This window comes from Glycine max, chromosome 15 (assembly GCF_000004515.6).
Source record: "Glycine max cultivar Williams 82 chromosome 15, Glycine_max_v4.0, whole genome shotgun sequence".
NCBI lineage: Eukaryota > Viridiplantae > Streptophyta > Magnoliopsida > Fabales > Fabaceae > Glycine > Glycine max.
This window is the reverse complement of record NC_038251.2, coordinates 6,006,445-6,028,271: the sequence shown is the minus strand read 5'-3', so window position 1 is coordinate 6,028,271 and position 21,827 is coordinate 6,006,445. Positions and strand designations below refer to the sequence as shown.

The 21,827-nt window shown below is 32.4% G+C and overlaps 2 protein-coding genes and 1 pseudogene across 2 annotated transcripts; 2 read left to right on the top strand and 1 right to left on the bottom strand.

The window, feature by feature from the left end:
* Positions 1-4,338: 4,338 nt before the first annotated feature.
* LOC100809924 (glutaredoxin-C9) lies at positions 4,339-5,665 on the top strand. Its single transcript, XM_003545961.5, has one exon. The coding sequence runs from the start codon at positions 4,973-4,975 to the stop codon at positions 5,372-5,374; it is 402 nt and encodes a 133-aa protein (XP_003546009.1). The 5' UTR covers positions 4,339-4,972; the 3' UTR covers positions 5,375-5,665.
* A 3,920-nt stretch (positions 5,666-9,585) lies between these two features.
* On the top strand, positions 9,586-15,172 carry LOC100776442 (chromosome partition protein Smc-like; annotated as a pseudogene).
* A 1,985-nt stretch (positions 15,173-17,157) lies between these two features.
* Positions 17,158-20,545, bottom strand: LOC100809389 (NAC domain-containing protein 73). The gene is made up of 4 exons (XM_003545960.4): positions 20,393-20,545; positions 19,997-20,251; positions 19,646-19,835; positions 17,158-18,342 (listed from the first exon to the last, which is right to left on the bottom strand). The coding sequence occupies exons 2-4, from the start codon at positions 20,150-20,152 to the stop codon at positions 17,720-17,722; spliced, it is 969 nt and encodes a 322-aa protein (XP_003546008.1). The 5' UTR covers positions 20,153-20,251; positions 20,393-20,545; the 3' UTR covers positions 17,158-17,719.
* Between the last annotated feature and the right edge of the window lie 1,282 nt (positions 20,546-21,827).

Sequence of the window (21,827 nt, the reverse complement as noted above, 5' to 3'; positions counted from 1 at the left end):
TGGATACGTCATCAACGTGCATTAAATGTGCAGACTATATGCAGCTAGGGTGGCAAAATGAGTCGGTCAGCTGGTTCCGTCACCAACCCATAAAATGTGTTCATTCTTTCCGTTTGGTATGATTCAAGGGTTAGTTCATCTCATTTTTATTGTAGTTATTCATCTGTCAAAATTAAAATATTAAAAAAAATAAATTATAAATATATTTTAATTAATTTTATTTTTTATAAATATTTACTAAAAAAAACTTGAATGTGTTATCTTAAATTTTAAATAATAATTTATTTAGACAAAAAATAAACTAATTAAAAATTAATATATATATATATATATAATAACAAAATAAATACTGAAATTATTTTTAATAAAAAAGAATTAACAGATTGATGCGTCCTATTTTTCTTTCAATCTATTTTTCAACGGATCAAAATAAAACTAATTGAAACATGTTGAAGGAATGAAAATCCTAACTCAACCCAAAAAAAAGCTCAAAATGGATTGATCCAACTGTCCAACCTGTTTTATAACCCCCTATATGTAATATGATTTGTGTGCACCACCTATTGGTGTATATTTTAGTGATTACTCGGTACCCATTTAAAAAACCATTGGAAAGTCAAATTTTGCGTACAAAGGAAATTTGGAATAATATGGATATTGGATTGTGTGGCCCCTTTGTAGATTCTTTATAAAACTATGGTGGTCGAGGGTAGCCTAGGTTGATCAGTACATGGTTTTAACTTTACATGGGGTGAAAGTGATTGAATGTGGAAGATAAGTGACAAATGATGAAATCCATAGACTATTTTATTTGTTTCCATGCTTTTGCTGGCTAAAGACTTGGAAAAGCATATAACGGTTGTCTAGCAAGAAATTCAATCAACTAGTTAGCAAGGACTTATCAACAACATTGATAATAGGAGCATCCATTGTGTCACCTAGCATTTCAGAGTGCAATAGTCAAAAGTTTTTTTTCTTGGTGAATAGTTGTTGATACATACATAAACCATACACTTGGAGGTTCCATTATTAAGAGCCAAGCTTATTTTTCATCATTAAAAAATGAAGTGATTTGGTTTAAATATTAACATTCCCTCTCACCAATTTTAATCAACTCTAATAATGATCATAATATGGCAACCTAGCTAAACTGTCATAAAAATCATTCAAAGCTCTTGAGTGAACTCAGTTTTATCATTTATAAATCACATGTGAAACATCATAAGATGAAAAAAGAAGTTCGGAAATTTTCCAGACAGAGATGGCATATATGTATTCAAGTGTCAGACATAAGAGTACAAAAAAGGGCCATAAGCTGCTCTGAAAAGGTAGATTAATCTTGCACACATGATAAATTAGTTTTTTTTATCAGCTTTTATATACTTACAATTTTACTTTTTCATCTAATAAATATAAAGATACTCGATTCCATACATATATATACAGAAAGTATTAAGTGATATTTTTTTGTTAAGAAATAAAAAAATATAAATATCTGAATCATATAATTACATGTAAATATTCAACAAAAAATAATGTTAATGGTCAAAATTAAAAATTATTAATTACATGACTACTTCAAAAGATCGTATGCATTTTCTTTTAAATTTAACTATTCAAATAGAATCTATAGCTATAGCTACTAATAATTCTTATTTTTCCATAATTTTTTTTCATTTGATGTCAGATAATAAAAAGTAATTATCATATTTTTGAATATTTCATTTTTTTATTTAACCTCTTCTTTTTTTTTTTCTCCATGTACATTTTTATTTCTTAGTAGTATATAATTTCCATCTTCTGTCTAAGTTTATTTTTATTTTAAAAAAATGTAAAGAGGCACATAATTTCTTCGAGTGTGTAATAAAGGGGTAAAGCATGGTGTCGTCACGCCAGGCGTGTAACATGAATGTAATAGTAGAATTAGCATCTACTTTAGACTAAATAGATATTTGACTTGACATTGCTTCCGATTCCCTTGTTATCTTCTCTTTTTGGTGCGTGGGGTATTTGATGTTTATTATGAAAGAAGAAAAGATATTTGCTTGTAATTTTTATTTCTGAGAAAATATTAATCATGAGAAAAATTTGTGTTTACTTGGATTCTGATACTGTACATTGCCAGCTTCTTTTGCCGCTCCTCTTTTTTATTTTATTGTAAAAATTATAAGTATTTTCAATTATTTAATCAATTAAGTTAGACTCTTTTAATCTAATTAATACTCTTTATTTTCCCAAAAAAAGAAAAAAAGGGATATACTCTTCATGCTTAAACGGGCAAGAAAACTATAAGTTTGATAAACAAAAGCAATCATACAAAGTTATAAAAATTAAGCTATTCCTTGTTTGGTAAAGAGAAAATACAATGGAGAGAAAAAAAAAAAGGAAAGGAAATAAATTAGGTTAGATTAAAAAATAAAACACTATTAAAAAATACAATAGATAGAACTGTCAAAATAGACCTAAATTTATAGGCTAATCTAACCCATCGCGGATTCAGGTTAGGCTAAGAAGTTGAAATTTTTTATAATTAATTATAAAACTTAATCCTAGATTGTACTCGTGATGAATTGGATTGACTCACTTAATCCATCTAAAAAATAAACTATTAGTATTTTATAATATTTTTTAAGACTTTAAAATATTTTGTTTATTTAACTAGAAATAGCGTAAAACTCACCCAAAATGTATTTTTAATATTTTTCTAATATTATTCAACATTATTTTATTTAGTGTTTTATTCAAGATTGTTTTTAAAATTTTTGATATTATAGTTCTAGACTTCTTAGTTGTAATAATATGTCTTGTTGGGATGTGTAAAAAATTTAATTTAACTAATATTTTCTAATTTATTCAAATTTTTTTTTTAAAAATTCTTCTTTTGGTGAATTTTTATTTTTAAAAATATATTTTTATTTTATTTTAAGTAAATTGGTAGAACAACCCATTTAATTCACAGCCTTCTATAGGCCTAGACAAATAACTTTTTTTTAATCAACTTTAAGTGAATTGAATTAAACTGAGTTGAGATGAGCCGGACAAACTAGTTTTCACAGTTCTAACAACAAACAACAAATCAAGTTTAAGCGTTGTTTTTTTTTTTTAAAAAAAAAACAGATTAAACTTATTTAAGAAAAATCTTGATAGCACTAACCTATTTTTTAAAATGGTCTCACTCTGGCAAGTGGCAATATAAAGACCCTGAAACTGTGTTGACAAAGACACGTGATTATATGAAAGGAAAAACAATAATTTTCTTATTTTTAAGTTTGAAGAAATGAATTTTGTTGTTAATTAAAGGCGATCGAATTAACACACCCGGCCTTAGCACAAATAATTTTGTAATTTTACTTACTAGTTAGATTCTCGGCATACTGTTTTTGTTTTTCTCCATTCTAAACCCATACTCATAAACGACATAAAATGTATATACATAGAATGGGACAACGTGAAGAGAGAGAGATATACATTGTATGACTAAAATACAAAACATCACGTTCAATTTTGGATTAAAAAAATATTAATGACAGAACAAGTTACTACTTAATAAAATATTTATATGATATCGGGTATCATTTGATTTTCACTTATCATAAGATCTAGTTAATCATATTTTTATTGTATATTTAGTTCAATGTCAGAAGTCTTCAAATGATAATTTGATCGAAGATTTTCTTTTTCCAAGTAAGTTCCAACATAACATGTTAATTATAAGGCTGTACAAACTTTCTGTTTGTGCAGTATAGAGAAAAATCTCAACCAAACAAAATGAGGTCACAACTAACTAATTAGCATCCGTATGCAGAGGGTGAAATTTATACTACACTGTCATTTTTTTTGCTAAGTACATTATATTTGAAGTCCATCAAGGGAAGAAAGGTGGGGAAAATTACAGTAACATTAATGAAGTTTATGTTGAAGTTCAAAGGAGAGTGACATATGCCTGCTTAGATAACACGGTGTTATAATTCAGTGACCCCATAACGTGTTAGAATTCATAAATGTTTGGTGAATGCCAAATGAATCGAACCTTATCGTCAAGTTCAACCGTGTGAGACCATTTTAGTATTTTATTTGTATTAAAAGAATAAAGAAGCTCAAGGAAAACGTGTAGTGGAGTGGAACCACCCACACACACTAGACCCAGTTTTCGAAAAACGACAGCTCCAGGACACGTGGACGGCGATGATCACTCTGGTTCTCGCAACCACGTGGCCAGCGAATGGAGTTCATGCGAATGGATAACGACGTAATCGGAACGTTGTCGTTTTGCTGCACCGTCCTTTCAGTGTGAGTAGAACAAGACTTGTCACCTGTACTAGCCGTGACTCTCATCATTCACTTACTCATTTAATCTTTGGAATTTCTTTTGCAGCCACCCACCACCATCCGAGAAGTTCAACATACTAAGTAGGAGAGTTAAAAATGGGTCTAGAGAGCCACTCTAGAATTTGAAAATAACACCTTTATATATATAATGATAGATAATGTTCAATTCTACTCATAATCTTATTGCTCTAATAAACAGTTACTCAAATGTCGCAGTCTCTGCACGTAAAGACTTCATCAACATTTATACGACTTCACTTTTTTTTTTTTTTGAAGGATTATACGACTTAATTCACTGAGTAGCTCGAGTGGTGGGGTAGCAATATATTGGACCAGAACATAACTCATGAATATACAAGCAAGTTAGCCGGCTCAAGTTCAAAATAAGAATTTTTACCATGATACTATGGGTCAAAACATAACAAGAGAGGGGAGCATCTCAGCTCAGGATTTCATGGATGTAACTTCCGGGAATGTGTTGACCGCGTCGGTGACGCAATACCGCGTCACCCACAATAACGGTGACGTACAATTGCGTAACTGGCGTTGACGTTACAGTCCCCACTCTTCCCCCTTATTTATATTTTCACCTCTATCCTCCACTAATCCTCTCCTCCCCCACACACGTCTTTCTCTCTCCACCATGCACCAAGCCATTCCCTACCGAACCTCCATCCTGACCGGAACATGTGACATGGCACACGCCGGAGGAATCAAAGAATTCAACCTCGCCAATCCATCCAACGTTGCCGCAATGGTTTCGGAGAGCGCAGTGGTAATCATTGGGAAACGGGGGTGCTGCATGTGCCACGTGGTCAAAAGGTTGTTGCAAGGTCTGGGAGTGAACCCTCCCGTGTACGAGGTCGACGAGGACCACGAAGCCGCCGTTGCTCGCCACCTGTTCCCGCAGGGCGCCGAAACGGTGCAGTTTCCGGCGGTGTTCCTCGCCGGCAAGTTGTTCGGAGGGTTGGAAAGAGTTATGGCAACTCATATCTCAGGTGAGTTGATTCCCATCTTGAAGGATGCTGGTGCTTTGTGGCTCTGACTCTCACTTTAGCTACCTACATCTGCTCTTTCTTTCTTTTTTTTAAACCTAATTTCTCGAGTGGGGAATTAATTATATAAAGCGATATTAATTTTCTTAGGTTCAATTCCCTCCTTTTTTGTGTTTTACTTTTCTATTCCTGCGTCTCTTAGCTGGGCAAGATGAGAAACTGCGTTGTTAATAACTCCGTTGTGCTGACAAGCCTGGATGAGAGATTTTGTACATTTTGTTTCAATTAGTTGATGTCGACGTACAAGTTCATCAATTGGATCTCAAGAATTTACTGCAAAATGATGTCAATTATGCTTCTAGAAATGTTTTTCTCTTCTTGATTATTTGTAAAGGGAAATTAAACTAGACGGAATTAGTGTATCAACAGGTAAAAAATGTGTTGGTGTTTTTTTTTTTAATTATTATAATGATTGTACTGAGATTTAAATATAAGGGTTCATACATATTATCCAAACTCTCCATCACTAGGTGGATCTTATGTGATTTATTAAAATTTAAAGTAAATTATACGAAATTTAAAGAAATTACACATCTTTTATTTTCTTTTAAAAAATATGTAAATTTTTCTTGAAATTTAAGAAAATTGTATATATCCTTATGAAATTTAAGGAAATTATACATATTTTTTTTTATTTTTAAAATTTACATAAATCCTCTAAATATTATGTAAGTATTTGACAATAATAAATACTTTGACAATTTTAATTAAAAAGATAGACTAAAAAAGTAATGTAAAAAAGTTAAAAAAATCTAATATTTTTTATAAGAATATTTGAAAAAAAAGTAACATTTAAATTTTACAAGTATAAAAAATAAATAATTTTTATCATAATAACGAATTTCGAACATTTTTATATTTATAAAAATAAAAAATATATTTGAGCTATTTTTAAACAAAATTGTCAATGTACATAATTTGTCACGGTTAAATGTTTAAATAACATTTAGAGGCTTTATATAGATTTTAAAAATAAAATATGTGCAATTTTCTTAAAACTCATGAGATACATATATAAATTTTATAAAAAAAAAACATGTGTAATTTCGTTAAACTCAAAGAAAATATGTGTAATTTACGTTAAAATTTATTAAAAATAATCTATCATCATGAATTTCACCTCTAAATCACCAAGAAAAACATTAAATAAAAAGTGAGACATACAAAAATGAGTAATTTTTAACAATTTTCACAATTATGAAATAATGTTTGATTTGCATTAAATAAAAAGTGAGACATACAAAAATGAGTATGGCTAGCGCACATTCTTGAGTAAATGTAATTGTGAAATTAAAAATAATGTGTTTTTTTTCACAATTTTCATATTAAATAAAAAGTGAGACATACAAAAATGAATGTGGCTAGCATTCTTGTGTAAATGTATTGTGAAATTAGAAATAATGTTTTTTTTTTCTCTTTCTTTTAATAATTTTTGGGATGCAATATGTTTCAATTAATTGATGAGGACAACAAGTTCATCTTTGATCTAAATCGCTTGGAAAACGTCTCCTCTCTCAGTTTGGAATGGTGAGGTGAGTTTCACGGTGTAGTTGTTAGAAACAGGTACATAGAAGATCCCTTCTTTTTTGTTTTCTATTTTTATTTCCGGTGGCAGGGAAGGGTGATATTTGGTTTTTCTAACTACTGTACGATTGGGAAAAATCACTTTAAAACACTATTATTTTTAACCAAAAATTTATAGTTAATTAGAAATGTATATGGCCATTATATATGAACGAATTTCTTTTTCAGAGAACTACGAAAATTGGAGAAAAATTAACAATATGTAAATTAGGAAAGGATACGTGAATTATTAAGGGATTCTAGTAAAATTGGTTAAACAGCTTATGTTTAATAGTAGAGTTTGACTCCACCTTTTTCAATAAAAAAAATGTCAATTAATAGATTGCATTAGCTAATTTTAAGTTTATGATGAAATCAATGTTTCCAAAAAATTGTGTACAACGAACTATTCCTCTCTTTTGAATCAATGACGATTTTTTTATTCACTTTTTGTATTTGTTTTCTTTTTGGTGGAACAGCCTTTGTTTAAAATGGTAAAAGTCTAAAAATATAAATAATTGGCATGTGAAGAACATCATCAATAGGGATAGAGGTGTCAACCTAGTTAAAATTTCTGTCCCTATTGTGATGTTAAATCATGCCTCCTTTTGATTAAAAGGAAAAAAGAAAAGAGTAATTTAATATAAAGACAACTATTTAACAGAGTTAGAAAATATATATATCTTATGTAAATATTATTATGGCTTGTTTTTGACACATTCAAGCCTTATTTTGTATTGAGTAAAGTTCTTTTAGCTTAAAAAAAAATCAAAGCATATGTTTAAAAAAAATACTAATTATGAAATTTTTTGAAAAAAATACAAGAAAATAACTTATTATAATTCTCTCTTTATTTTATAATTGTTTTTTTTTTCGTGCATGATCGTGATAGTGACATATGACAAGGTTTTCCTCAAACATGAAGGCAAGTGTAACATTGAGTTTTGAGATGTAACCCAATTTTCGCCACAAGTTGTGAAAAAAAAAAAGATCAAGAAAAAATGGTCTTTGGGAACACAAGCATGGGGACGATGATCTCTCATGCATGCACACCGACAACGGATTTCCTACGAGGGCAAGCACATCTTATGAGGCTACGCATATGGCAGTGATGAATTGCAGTGTAATTATAAGGGTTATAGTGCAAGAGAAGGTTTTCCAATGAGGCAAAAAGGGTTTTCATACCTTCTTTGTTTGCTCTCTATTGTGACTTTCTTGTTTTATTGTAGCAACCGTGAGTGATGATGAGAATCAAGGGATGAAAGCACATCCTTTTGCAAATTCCAAATGAATCTATTACAAGAACAGGAACAAAGATTCATGGAAGCATTAAAATGGATTTATTCAAGACATTTGGCCCAATCATAATCCTGTTCAATTTGAATTTGAGCTTAAACACATGCTTACACTAATTTGGGATAAAGATGGAGCTATTAGAGGAGTTTTGGGCCAAAATCACTCAAATTGAGGTCCTTGGGTTATTGACTATACATGTACTAGTTAAAATTGTGCTCAATTATGTTATTTTGGACTGAAGGAGTGCTTTTATGGTCAATTAATGTATTTTGATGAATTCAGAGTTGAATATGTTGTCTTTTCATTTACTTTGGTTCAATAAGAGTCTTTTTAGATTGGGGATAATAAATGTATTCAATTGTTGCATAAACAAACAAATTAAAGTGAGCATTTTGATTTGCCTAGTAATTGTGCTATTACATAGGCATTTAGTGCTAGTAATTACCTAGGTCAGCACTTATATTATACAAAGGCAAAAACTCACTGTATCCAACACCAAGTTGGATGAAGCAAATATTTTGAACGATTCATATTTTTGGGAGTTTTTCTCATTGGTTCTTTTTAGAACTTTTATGACTTAGGATGAATGCAATTCAAGTGTTCGTGAATTCAAAGGTTCTAAATTTTCTTGAGTTCACATCATTTTGTTATGAGAGCTTTTGTCCTAAAATTAGGTTATCTCCTTATTTAGTTTTATTCTTGCATGTTGTTTCCTTTGTCTTCTTTTGTCCTTTTTTATTGTTTGTTGATCTTCTTTATTTTTAAGTTTTTGTTGTCTATCTTCTTATTTAAAAAGTGAAAAAAAGAAAAGTAGAAAATAGCAAAAGAAAAAGCAAAAAATTAGCAGAAGAAAAATAAGTGAAAAAATAGTACGAAAAAAAAGAGAAGAAACTTTGCTGATTTTAAAGTATTTACAAATCATTGTCTCAAGTTCTAGTCATTATTTTTTCAGTTCTTTTGTATACATCCTTTTTGTACTGTCTTTTGTCCCTAGTCCTTACTATAAGTTTGTGTGATTAATTAGATCGTTAAGGTAAAATGACTTTGCGGTCCTAGCGGGGATAACACCTTAAAGGAACCATCAGAACAGTACAGGGCCAACGTGGTCATTTCAAAGTTTCCCTCCGCAAGTTTAAACTGTCTCTGTTCTTGTTTCCCCGGTTCTCAACACAAGATAGGGAACCAGAAGAACTAGAAGAAGATGATAAAGTATTTCAATTTCAATCGACGAAGGGACAACAGCGCCGATGCCTCACTGTAGGCGACGCCTTCTTCGTCGCCGGTGATTGATCCGGCGAGTCCAATTCGCCTTGTCTATTGCGACGAGAATGAACGGTTCCGCATGGACCCCGAAGCCGTCGCCACGCTCCAGCTCGTCAAGGAACTCGTTGGCGTGGTCTCTGTGTGCGGCCGTGCTCGCCAGGGCAAGAGTTTCATTCTGAATCAGCTGAATTTTCAATTGAAGTCAATGCATGATTCTTTCTTTGGAGTTTAGGGTTTAATAACTTTTATTTTAGTCATAGGCATTGTAGTATTGTACATTAGGATTGTGGAAGGGCGTTCCGTGCTGTTCGAGGCACTGAATACGTTTATTGGCTACAGTTTTTAACTCATGGATAGTGATTCAGAGATGTAATTTTAAGTTAATCACTTTTTTTTTTTTAGATTGGGGAGCGTTTTTGTCTACCTAATGAAATGCAGTGCGTAGTGGATGTGTCTGTGCTTTGTAGATTGTTATTGCCTATTGTTGTAGCCTATTATGGTGTGGAAGAGAAAAAGTTGGGAACTGTTTTTTCATGTCAGTTAAGCTCTTTGACATTGAGGATAAAGTGAAGAATAGTGATGGTTTTTATACAATTGGTTTGGAGTTTATGCTGCTATTCTGCCTGTTACTGTCATGAATGACATAAGATCAAGGAAAGAAACCTCTTGTCAAACCATTTTAGTGTGTTTTTTTTTAATCGGTATGACATATGACTTTTCTTCTGGCATTGCTTTCCCCTCCCCCCCTCTTGGATATGTTTATTAGAGTGAAATGCAACGAAAGAAACTAGCTAGTAACGGAGAGAAAGTGTTAGAAAGTAGAAGAAAATATTGGAGAGAATTTGAGAATGAAAAGTGTTTGATCTTATTAATCTGAAAAGTTGTCCATATATCATATAATGTTCTTATTTGTAAATCTGAGAGATTAACTTACTCTATTACACAATCTGACATGTCAGTTACAGTTGGCACGCCAACCAACTTTCTAATTAACAAGCCAAATAGTATACTAATTGCCAGTTGTCATGTATTAGACAGTGAAGGAATAGATGCTTATGATCAAATGGTTAGCTTGGGTTCTCTAAGTGATATACATATGCTTTCTTCTATTTTATGTCTGTTTGGTGTTCTAATCACCTTGGATTTTGGATATTGAAGCTAACTACTGTAGTAATACCATACTACTTTCTGTATTTAGTTTCTTGTGTGTATGTGCTAGCCCATTTCCAACCGTTGTAATGTCCTTTTCCTCTTTTTCTTTTTTTTCAATGTACAGGGAAACTTACAGCACCCAGATATTCTCATTAACTGTCCTTTTGTCTAGCAAGTTCATTTACAACCAGGTTGGGGAAGCTTATGGAAGCCTATATTTAGGCATAATTGAGTGTGCTTTTACTTCTATTATTTGATTTTGAGCGTTTAGTGAATCGTCCTCTACACCTTCTAACTATTTAAGCTACCCTTATTCCTACAACTCCAACAGTTCAACCACCTACTAGTCCTGTAAATATAGCTAATTTGTCTCATCTTTATTTCTACTGTCTTGAATCTTATTAAGGTGTCTTTTTTGTGTGTGGGGGGAAGGGGGCTAGGGGTTGGGTAACAAATTTTTCCCCATTATTTTGGACTGTACACCCCTGTTATCATTTTCTTATAATGCTAAAAAATTCATCTGTCTTCTGTAGGCAGCATATTGGGCATGTTTAAGCTTCTTTTTTTCTTAAAGCACTTTTTTAAAAAAATAAAATAAGCCTTTTCTGTTTTTTTGATGTGTTTGTCTAAACTACTTTAGCAGAAAATTGCTTTTTTTAAGAAGCAACTCCTATCTCTTAAAAAGTCACTTTTTTTAGAATCACTTTTTTTAAGTTTAAACAAACTGACTCATAATATATAACCAGGATATTTGATCTCTACTCTCTAGTTTTGTTGAGAAAACAATTTAGCTTCTCTAATTTAGAGAAGTTTTAATCTCTTTAAACTCATAAGCTACTTGGGCACATCTCCTGGCAAAATTGTAGCATGCTGCAGCTGCTCCTTATTGGACTAATTTTGAAGGATTTAGTGGGAGCCTGGCAGGGTTTCTGCTACTTTGCAATTAGAACCTTGAAGTAAATATGGTTGGGGCTGCATAGGATGCTTGTGTGGTTTCTGTTCTAAATAGAATATATCATATAGGGTGGATAAAGTTTTATTTTGGCTATATAATCCCGTTCTTAGTAGTCCTTCTTTTTTTATTTTAATCTGTAGAATTTGGAAACCAAGCAGTGGCTCAGTTTTGAAGAAGAAACCCTTACAAGGAGAATTCTCTCCTTTCCTGTCAATGAATCACCCAATCAAATTAGATTTCTACTTTCTTGTAAGTCTGTGACAGTCGTTTAGATTTATTTCCTTTTTTCTTATTGTCAAGCATCATTTGATGCTTACTGCTTCTATTAGAAATTTAAAGAATTATTAAAATGAATTCTGTTTTTGACTTTTGACTAACTTAACTTGACTATAATTCTTACACTAGTTATTTTTAATGGGTGTGCCTTTTTTCTGTTTGGGGAGTGGGCTAATATTGTATGTCATGCTTCTAATTTGTTGACTCTGGACATATATAGAAGCTGATCTACAATGCTCTAATGCCGTACAGTCTATGGAAAAGAGGCTAAGGGCGGCTTGTAATGCTTCCGATTCAAAGATAGATAATGTTGCCAAGGTAATTCTTCGGCTAGCTGCAAATATTGATGCTTGTAGGGTGGCTTTATTGAAATGACAAACTGACTTGATTATGTATATCTTGTGCAGGTTCTTGATGCTCTTTTATGTGAATATGAAAAATCCATTCAAGCTCCAGGGAAGTGGCAAAAACTTGCTGTCTTCTTACAACAAAGGTTTGTCTTCAGATACTGTTTTCAATTGTTTCTTTTCTTTTAAAATTGACTTTTAATAGTTTACTTGTTGGTGATACTAGTTTTGAAGGACCAGCACTAGACCTGACCTGGAGACTGATAAATAAAGTTGAATCTGACAAGAGTTCTCTCAGTTTAATTATCAATTGATTGAAGATAAGATGGCCATGCTTAGTAAGCAGTTGGAAACCAGTGAAAGTGAGAAGTCTGAGTATATTAAACGCTATGAGGATGCCATCAATGATAAGAAGCAGCTAACTGATGAATATATGAATCGCATAACTGATCTGCGGGCTAGCTGTCGCTTGCTGGATGAGAGATATTATAGCTTATCAAAAACATTGGATTCTACCAAGCAAGAATCCATGGATTGGAAAAGAAAATATGAACAAGTTTTATCAAGGCATAATCTGAGGAAGGCCAGGCTAGTTCTGAAATAGCAGCCCTCAAGTCACGCAGTGGTGCTGCTGAAGCAAGGTTGGCTGCAGCTAGGGAGCAATCTCAGTCTGCTCAGGAGGAGGCCGAAGAGTGGAAGCGGAAGCGGAAGTATGACATTGCTGTTAGAGAAGCAAAAGCTGCTCTAGAGAAGGCAGCAATTGTGCAGCATTACACAAACAAGCAAACACAATTGAGGGAAGATGCTTTAAGAGAGGAGTTTTCTGGTACTTTGGCTGAAAAGGTAAGCTCTCTGATGTTCCTGCTCTGCGCTTTTGCAAATCTCTCTGGTTGCCTAGAATTGTGTTGCATAAAGTTCAATGTGACACAAAGATAAGCTTATTAATGTTGTATATGATGAATGGGATGGGGAATGGAGTTCTTATTCATTTCTCCTTGTTGATCTATTCAGGAAGATAAAATAAAGGAGAAAACTGCCAAAATTGAGTATGTTGAGCAGTGTTTATCAACTTCTTTGAAATTGTAATTGAAGGTAAGATTCATGGCTGCTAAGATAATTCAAGAGAACTTTTTTATATACTCTTTTGCTTTCACTTCCACCTTCATATCTTTTTCATATGGTTAGTCAGATGGACTATTTGTACCACAGAGCACTTCATGGGCTCTCAGTAAGACAAGATTTATCTTGTGCATGTTTGTAATGAATTACGTTTTTTGTTTGATACTCCGACCTATCCCTTCCACCCCCACCAAAAGAAATAAAAAACGAACTAATGGTTGGAGTTGAGAGTATTAGGAATTATTAACTTGGTTCTGTGAAGTGCCATGGTTGGTGTTTTAACTGAGTAGCACTTAATTTAAACAACAATGCACACCAGAGAAACACTTTTGATACCTGAAGTCAATTTGGATACTAATGCAATTGATTTTTTTGTATTGTCTATTATACACATGTTGACCTTTTGGGTTTAAATACCATGTCTGATGCTAGAAATGTGTGCAGGCTGCTGAGTCAAAAATAAGAAATTATGAATCAGAGATATCACCACTGAGGCTTGAAATTAAAAAGTTGACTGAGAGATTGAAAATTGAAAATGCCAGGGCTCAGTCATATGAGAAGGATGTGATGGTAATTCAACAGGAGATTAAAGAAGTTCAGGAAAGATGTCAAAATGCTGGGGTACTGAAGTAGCTGACAAAGCTAGGGCTGAAGCCGACTAGGCTCAGAAGGAGAAGAGCGAGATGCAGAGGCTTGCAATGGAGAGACTGGCACATATTGAGAGGGCTGAGAGGAAAATTGAAAATTTGGAGAGGGAGAAAGATAATTTGGAAGATGAATTGCAAAGAGTGAGGGATTCAGAGAAAGATGTACTTGTTAGGGTTTCAACTCCAGAGAAAAAGGTGGAACAGAGAGAGAAGGATATAGATTCACTTTTGAAGATGGAACACACAGGCGAAATAGCACACAGATTCTTGATCAACTTTTGGAAACAGAACGTGAAGCATGTGCTTAGGCAAATAGCAGGTCTGACTCTCTCTCTCTCTCTCCAGTTACAGTCTGCACAAGCAAAAATTGATTCTCTACATCAAGAGCTGACCAAGTTTCGACTGAATGAAACAATATTGGACAGTGAGCTAAAAACTGCCTCTCGTGGAAAGCGTTTGAGGGTAGATGATGATATAGGTGTAGAATCTGTTCAGGACATATTCGAGCCCTACAATCTTAAGGGGAACTAAGAGATCTAAGAGTACATCTAATCCACTTAAGTTTACACGTCTGGAAGATGTTGGTTCCATTGAGGGTGATGAAGAAGACTATAGTCAACAAACCAACGAGGATGACTATAAAAAGTTTGCAATCAGAAGCTCAAGCAAGAGCTGACAAAACATAACTACGGTGATCAGCTGCTTGAGTTGAAGAATCCCAACAAGAAAGCTATCATTGCTCTGTACGAGAAATGTGTTCTTCAGAAGTCATAGGCATAGCAGTTCTGTAAAGACTTATACCAGAACGTAGCATGTAATCATGTCAACCAGTAGAGGCCTCTAACATGGGTGTGGGCCATACAAATTTCATTTATGCCATGGTGGCTCGCATCTGGACCAAAAGTGTTTTTGTTAATTCGATTTTTCAGTTTTAGTGCTTTATTATACTGTATGTGTTTAGTTGGCCTGCTAGTAGTGACATCGGGTTGGCAGAAGAGATGATGGCCTGATCTTTATTTGTTAAATCAAATTTAATGCTCGCTCGAGTTAGTTGTATTGAGTAGGTTTTCTATAGTTGTATTCGGTGTTTATTTGTAAGTTGGTGCTACTAACAATGGATATTAAATTAGTTTTGAACCATATAATTTAGATTAGCCTTTTGGTTGAGCATCCCTTTTGTTCCTGAAGAACGGATTAAAAAGGTGAGCAGTCACCGACAGATAAAATTGTATATATGATGGGCCTCCTTTTGCAAAGACTTTTGGTTGCATGTCTACGTGACACAGTACCAACATATGAATGGATGGTACCTGTCCTAAATTACATTTGTATGTGTTGTTTCATGCGGTAATTATGTGCGTGGTCTCTTCACAGTAAGCAACTTCCATTGGACAAGCTCACAAAGTAGCAATTGCAAAGAGTCTAGCCAAAACTACAATATTAAAAAAAGAACCGCAGTCAACAAGTTTCATTCCTTTCTACCATTATGCCAGATTAGGAAGTCTTAACTAAGTTGAAAAGTATTCATATTAAGAATTTAAGATTGTAACTACCGACACTGTTAGTTTTCATACATGTTTACAACTTATAATCAACTAACTTTACTCATAAAAGAAAATAGATGATAACGCATAATGAGAGGATTTTTAAGTATCATTATGTAGACCGAATCCCAACAGAGACAATGTTATAGGTAATCCGTATATCTCATTATTAAGTGTAAGAAAGTTACACATTCTCATCTAATCATAATTTCATTTTCATACTATTATAAATTTATTAACTTTCATAATAATTATTTTAAAAATTATATTAATAGTATTTTCTGTTTAATTGACACTTTTTTTCTCCTACAGTGTATAGTTATTAAATCCAAAAACTAATGTAAGAAAAAAAGTAATATTAAATTGACAATGTATATCCAGTCAGAAAAGCGATGAGGACATGCTTATAATAAGTTTTTTGGATTAACATTCAAATTAAGAAAGAGAAATTATATTTGCATAATAAAAATAGATAGAAACACAAATAAATTAAAATAATGATACTTTCAAAAAATATTACGTAAAATTTATTGTATACGTAATATAATTCATTAAGAAAACTTTTTGGTTTTTTGAAGAACATTAAGAAAACCTTGAACTTCTGCAATGAAATGATTTCTTTTGCCCCTTAGTTTGTAATTATTTAATTTGTATAGATTGATTTATTCTCGTTAGACGTACACGTACGTAGTAACGTAGGGGATAAGCGATAATGGATATGATCCTTGAGGCAGGCGCTTTCCAATCGCATTTGTACGTAATGAAATCAGATTAAAACCGCGACGAAACCTTAACAACTTTCTATTCCCTTTTTTTGTCAAGGAAAGATAAAGATTCTGATTTTAATATCTTCTATTCTAACTCCCAATTGTCAATAGTTGAATGGGTATATCATATGAGATGTTGGAAATATCAAATCTTAAAATAAACACTTAAATATATTTTTAATCCTTTAAATTTAAATAATTATCTTTTTATCCTTCAAAATTAAAATTGTTTTTATTAGTACTTTAAAGTTTTGAAAAATTATTTTTAATCCCTTTTTGTTAATTATATTTATGATTTCATAATTTCTGTTAAAATAAATATTTTTAATTTAATTTTTTTAAAAGTAATTTTTTATGATTTTAAATCCTCAAAATATTTTACTCATGGATTGGTGACCATTTTTTTCCACATATTTTGATGGGTTTAAAAAATAAAAATAATTACAATAATTTTTATATATTCTAACGAATTTAATGATCATAAATTAGTTTCAAAGAAATTAAATTAAAAAATATTCTAATGATAAAAAATTATCACAAATTATGATATCATTAACGCAAAAGAAATAAATGGACTAAAAATAACTTTTTAAAAATTTGAGGGACTAATAAAGTTTTATTTTTAAGGATTAAAAACCAATTATTTAAATTTAAAGGATTAAAAATATATTTAAGTCTAAAATAAATAAAAGGTTAAGTTATCTTATATAAAAAATAGATATATCAATAATTATAAAATTCTTTTTTTATATTAAGTGGGCAAACATATAATAATTTTAAGTCATAGTAGCTGCAATCCGCATCACTAATTGGAAAGAGGGAGAAAAACTACAAGGAACCGCAATTTAGAACCATAAATAAGATAAATCTACTGTCTTCACCTTATTTTACAATCGACCTTTCAAAGAAAACAGGGGGGAAAACTACAAGGGACAAACTTCCCAGCAAATTAAGTAGCTGACACGCATAATATAATAATAATGAAACATCTCAGCATTTTTTTCAGGATTGAGGGGGTGCAAAATTCAATTCTAGACAAAATACAGTATATAGACTGACTATAGTTCTGAAGAGTAGTCAATAAACGATATCCCTGCTACTATTGTAATATCTATAAGCACATTTTACGAATATACATGTACCCTAAAATTAAAATCAAACTACAGTACCGCAAATATATATACCTAACTTGCTTGTCTCTCAACTTCAACCAGGGTCAATTATGGGAAATTAAGTCCACCATGCCTGCACCATATTGATCTTAATAAGGAAGCCAACTTATTTTTCCAACCCTTGAAATTCCTTCATTCTAATCCCACATATAAATAATGTTACGTACTGATCAATTAGTAAAGGAAACAATATGGAGAACATTTATATGCAAGTCTTTGTCATTGCTGCTCTGCCTAGAATCTCTTCCCAGTGTTACTTTCAAATCTTGCTTTCTTTGCATCCATTGTTAAGCGAATATAAGAGCCATCAACTTGAACAACCGAGCTGGGAATAATTAGTTGTGAGGAACTTTCCCTGTTATGACTCACATGGACGTGATCATAATCTATGTAAGGAGCAGTGTAGCAATCCAAAAGAGTTGCAGTAGTTTTAGGTATTAATGATATATTAATGTTGTCTTGGCCACTTCCATCATTCAACATTTTTTCGTATGAATCCTTTATTATAATGGGATTGCCACATTGTCTAGGTTGTGTCTGATAGAAGACCTTTGAAACAACTAATTCTCCATCTTTCTCTTCTTCAGTACTGCCAAGATGGTATTGATGCATCACCCAATTAGTTTTCTCAGGCTTCTTTTGTCTTCCATAGTTGGTGTAGAGTACTAGTATTTTCTTAAAACCTTTTACTGCACCACCGGCTGCTGCAAAAACTGCTCTAGTTTTTCCCGTTTTGTGCCATCTTGTTTCACTTCCTTCATCATCAGTGTGAACTTTTCTTCTTTTCCTCGTTCCAGTTGTGTATGCTTTTGAGGGCCTGTGAAAGAAGTGGCGGATCTGTCCATCTTTGCTAACACCTGCATTGTTTCATTGAACAATTTCTCATATCTCTCGCATTGCATAATCTAGCTATCATATCTTTCATTTCTCTCTCTCTTGATCTCTACATCTCTCTTCATTCCACCAATTCCACATCCCACAAGGGATGCCAGGAAAAAGTTACCCTTTTTAATTTGTGAATGATGTTTGGGAAGTGAATCTCATAAAAAAGGTGGGTATTATCCGGTAGGAAAAATTTAATATATATATATATATATATATATATATATATATATATATATATATATATATATATATATATATATATATATATATATATATATATATATATAAGAAAAGGTAAGGAGAACAAAATAGATATAATAAATGATATGTTAGTAAAAAAAGAGATAAAATTAAAGAAAATGTGATGCAAATGAAATATAAGAGAAAATGAATGTATATTTGTAAAAGTTGAATCGAGTAAGAAATTGAGAAAGCTCCCCATTAAGAGTAAAAAGGCAGCAACCTCATTTTTCTTTTGTTGATACAATTAGCCGACGACAATCCTCTATTTGGTATCATGTTGAAATATGACATAAAATATAAAAAAATATTGCTGAAAATTAAGGGATGACAATTACATTTCTCTTGCTACATGGCTAATGGAAGATAAGATGCCACTTTTGATGAGTTTGGTAGTCATTGCTAACTTAAGAACTTTCTTGCAACATATATAGTTGAACAAGAAGTTGGTTATATAAAAGAGCTGCATGCTTCTCCCATGTGCATCTTTCTTTGAACATATATTAAGAATGACACATACAAGGAGTACTGGACGGAAAGTTTTCTTTGCTACGTTACAATTGCAAGAACGACGAATGAAGAAATGCATGATTGTGTAGACTTGTAATTTTTTTTTATTTCAGGTTATCCGTTTATATTTATCCCCAATTTCTCATACTAGCTAGAATTTCTAGCTCATATTAAAATCTTTAGTATCTCTAAAAATATGAAGAAAATTTAATTTTAAACCAAAAACATTTTCTCATAAGTTAATTTTTGAGATCTCATTTTATAGAGTGCATAAAATGTTCTGCTGTCATTTTCAAATTTGAACCGCCTTATGATTAGAGATCCTTTTCAAAGAAAAAAAAAATCATTTCATTGCTAAAACAATTAATTTCATGCATGCGGTATCGTGCACATCAAGACGTGTCTCCCAATAAATGAGAATTCAATGATGTGTATATGCAATAAGTATTCTAAAACACGAAACTATACTAATTAATTAGACAAAAAATAATTAAAATAAAATAAATTAAGTAAAACATGAAGCACCTGGTAGCTTTTCTGGGTGTGTATAACAGATCCCATTTTCGCCTTCAAGCGTTGGTATGAACTCGTCAATAAGGGGATGAAGCTTGCATGCATCAGACGCCACTTTTGCCTCCAAATGTTCTAATATTTCTTGGTCATTTGGGTCAAACTTCACTCCAGCTGGTAACCCCGGCAAGTCATGGATTCCACCCTAATATTTCACCTCGCACGTACAACACAAACTAATTAAAGATTGGCCCATATATAAACAAAAGCAACTACTTAAAAAAGAGAAAAGCACAAACATGTATAGGTTAAGGAAACATATAAAACTATGTGGGGTTTAGAAACCTATATTTATATAATAAGTACCTGATCTTTGAATTCAATGTTATGGCCGCACGAGGGGCATGTTATGGTTCTAATTTCTTCGGTGAGCTTTATGCCATCAGTGTTAGGAGTAATAGTTATTGTTGGCGTCGTTGATTCAATAACCCTATCCTCATCAGAGTCATTGCACCATGTCATCTTTTTGTGTTAATTTCCTATGCACTTGCACATATATGTATATATATCTCAAAACAAAATTCTTTTTCTTCCAAACCCTCCTTCAATATCAGCTCCTCCCTAATAAAATACAAAAAAAAATAAAAATATAGAGATGAAAAGGGGTGAAGAAAGGTAGAGCTAGTAGCTTTGTCTCTTTGGGGACTCGTTTCTTCTGAATCAACTTCTCTATTTGCAGAAAGAGAGAGAATTTAATCGTACCAGGGTGCCACTTTTCCTTCTTCTGTATGTGTTTATGCTAAGATTCAATGATTGAGCTGTGCTTGATTTCCCTAACGGCTGGCTGGGTCTTGTTCAGAGAGAGAGAGAGAGAGAGAGGATATAAAAAAAAAGGTAAGAAATAAAGGGTGGGTCTAGATATAGGGAAGGTTGCTTGGAGGTCACGTTTGGCTACGCTCTCGTATATACGCTTTTACCACGGAATAAGTGCGTCCTAGCTATTTAGGAAGACTTTTTTCGGATACAACAACTAATTGCACCTGACCTAATTAAGTAATTAATTAAAAAGGGTATCGTTATTATACATGGATTAATATTAAAACTTTACTAGCAAAAGGAAAGATAAAGCACAATTATAATTAATCATTATATATAACCCAAGTTAAAAAGATGGAGGAAAAGGTAGTGGTAGCAAAGAGTGGAGACGGGGCAACCTGATTCTTCTTAAGACGTTTCACCACTCTAGAGTGTATATGTGTTTTGCGCGTGTTGGGAGTTCATTAGCTGCAGCATCAAATTTGAGTGCAGTTAAAGATATGTGAAAATTCATACACATCAGAAGAGACATGTACATACTAACCGATCAAGAATGTAACCCGAGGAATACATTTGTTTATTTAGTTAACTTTCATAGAAATTCATATTTAACTCTTTCAAAAGTTGAAATGCATGAGTTAATTTTAATTTAATTTAAGAGAGAAGTTGAATTTCTTTTCGTAAGTATATTCCTGTTACTCGCCTTTTTCACGTAGATTCCATGTTTAGGCAATTATTCCACGTCTATTGTCCTCTGAACACAACGAAAATATGTTCAAAGTTTCACGCAGAACATGTTACAATATTCAGAGAATTTCGTAAAGAATTTTGTTTACCATGGTCTTAAACACAATAATTAAAAGATTAAAAAAGACAACATTTAATATTAATAAGGAATTGTTACATTTTGCTAACTAGACGATCGAAGTGGTTTCATTTTATGGTGTTACCACTTATTTTCACATGTGGAGGGAGACATGCAACCCTCGTTGAATTAGGATCAGTTGCTCTTTAAATGCTCGATTTGTTGCATTTACATACTTTTGAACGTGTTTATGCTAGTATATCTCAATTAGCCCAGGCTAGGGGCACGGATTTTAGCATCTTATTACTATTTTCCATCAAACAAGAGATATGATTATGGTATGGTACAGTAGAAGACACTTGCTGCCAAAGTCATTGACGTTTCGACGTTGGGTTGGAGGGATGTTTTTGTCAATTTGCATTGAATTGTATAAATCGATTTGGAACAATATAAGTATCATCTGGTTTCGATGTCGACTTCAAAGTATGAAAAATAGACACGGACACAGAAAAGCACAACCATTTATTATGTTTTTCCACGTGGCATCCGCCGACACGTTTTTGTGAGCTTCTCCAA

Bases quoted from the DNA above. Each gene is read 5' to 3' on its own strand.
- LOC100809389 (XM_003545960.4), bottom strand. From the start codon at position 20,152: ATGACATGGTGCAATGACTCTGATGAGGATAGGGTTATTGAATCAACG. The intron at 19,836-19,996 runs GTACTTATTATA...GTGAAATATTAG, and splicing joins ACATTGAATTCAAAGATCAG to GGTGGAATCCATGACTTGCC. The intron at 18,343-19,645 runs GTGCTTCATGTT...GAAACAATGCAG, and splicing joins ACACCCAGAAAAGCTACCAG to GTGTTAGCAAAGATGGACAG.
- LOC100809924 (XM_003545961.5), top strand. From the start codon at position 4,973: ATGCACCAAGCCATTCCCTACCGAACCTCCATCCTGACCGGAACATGT.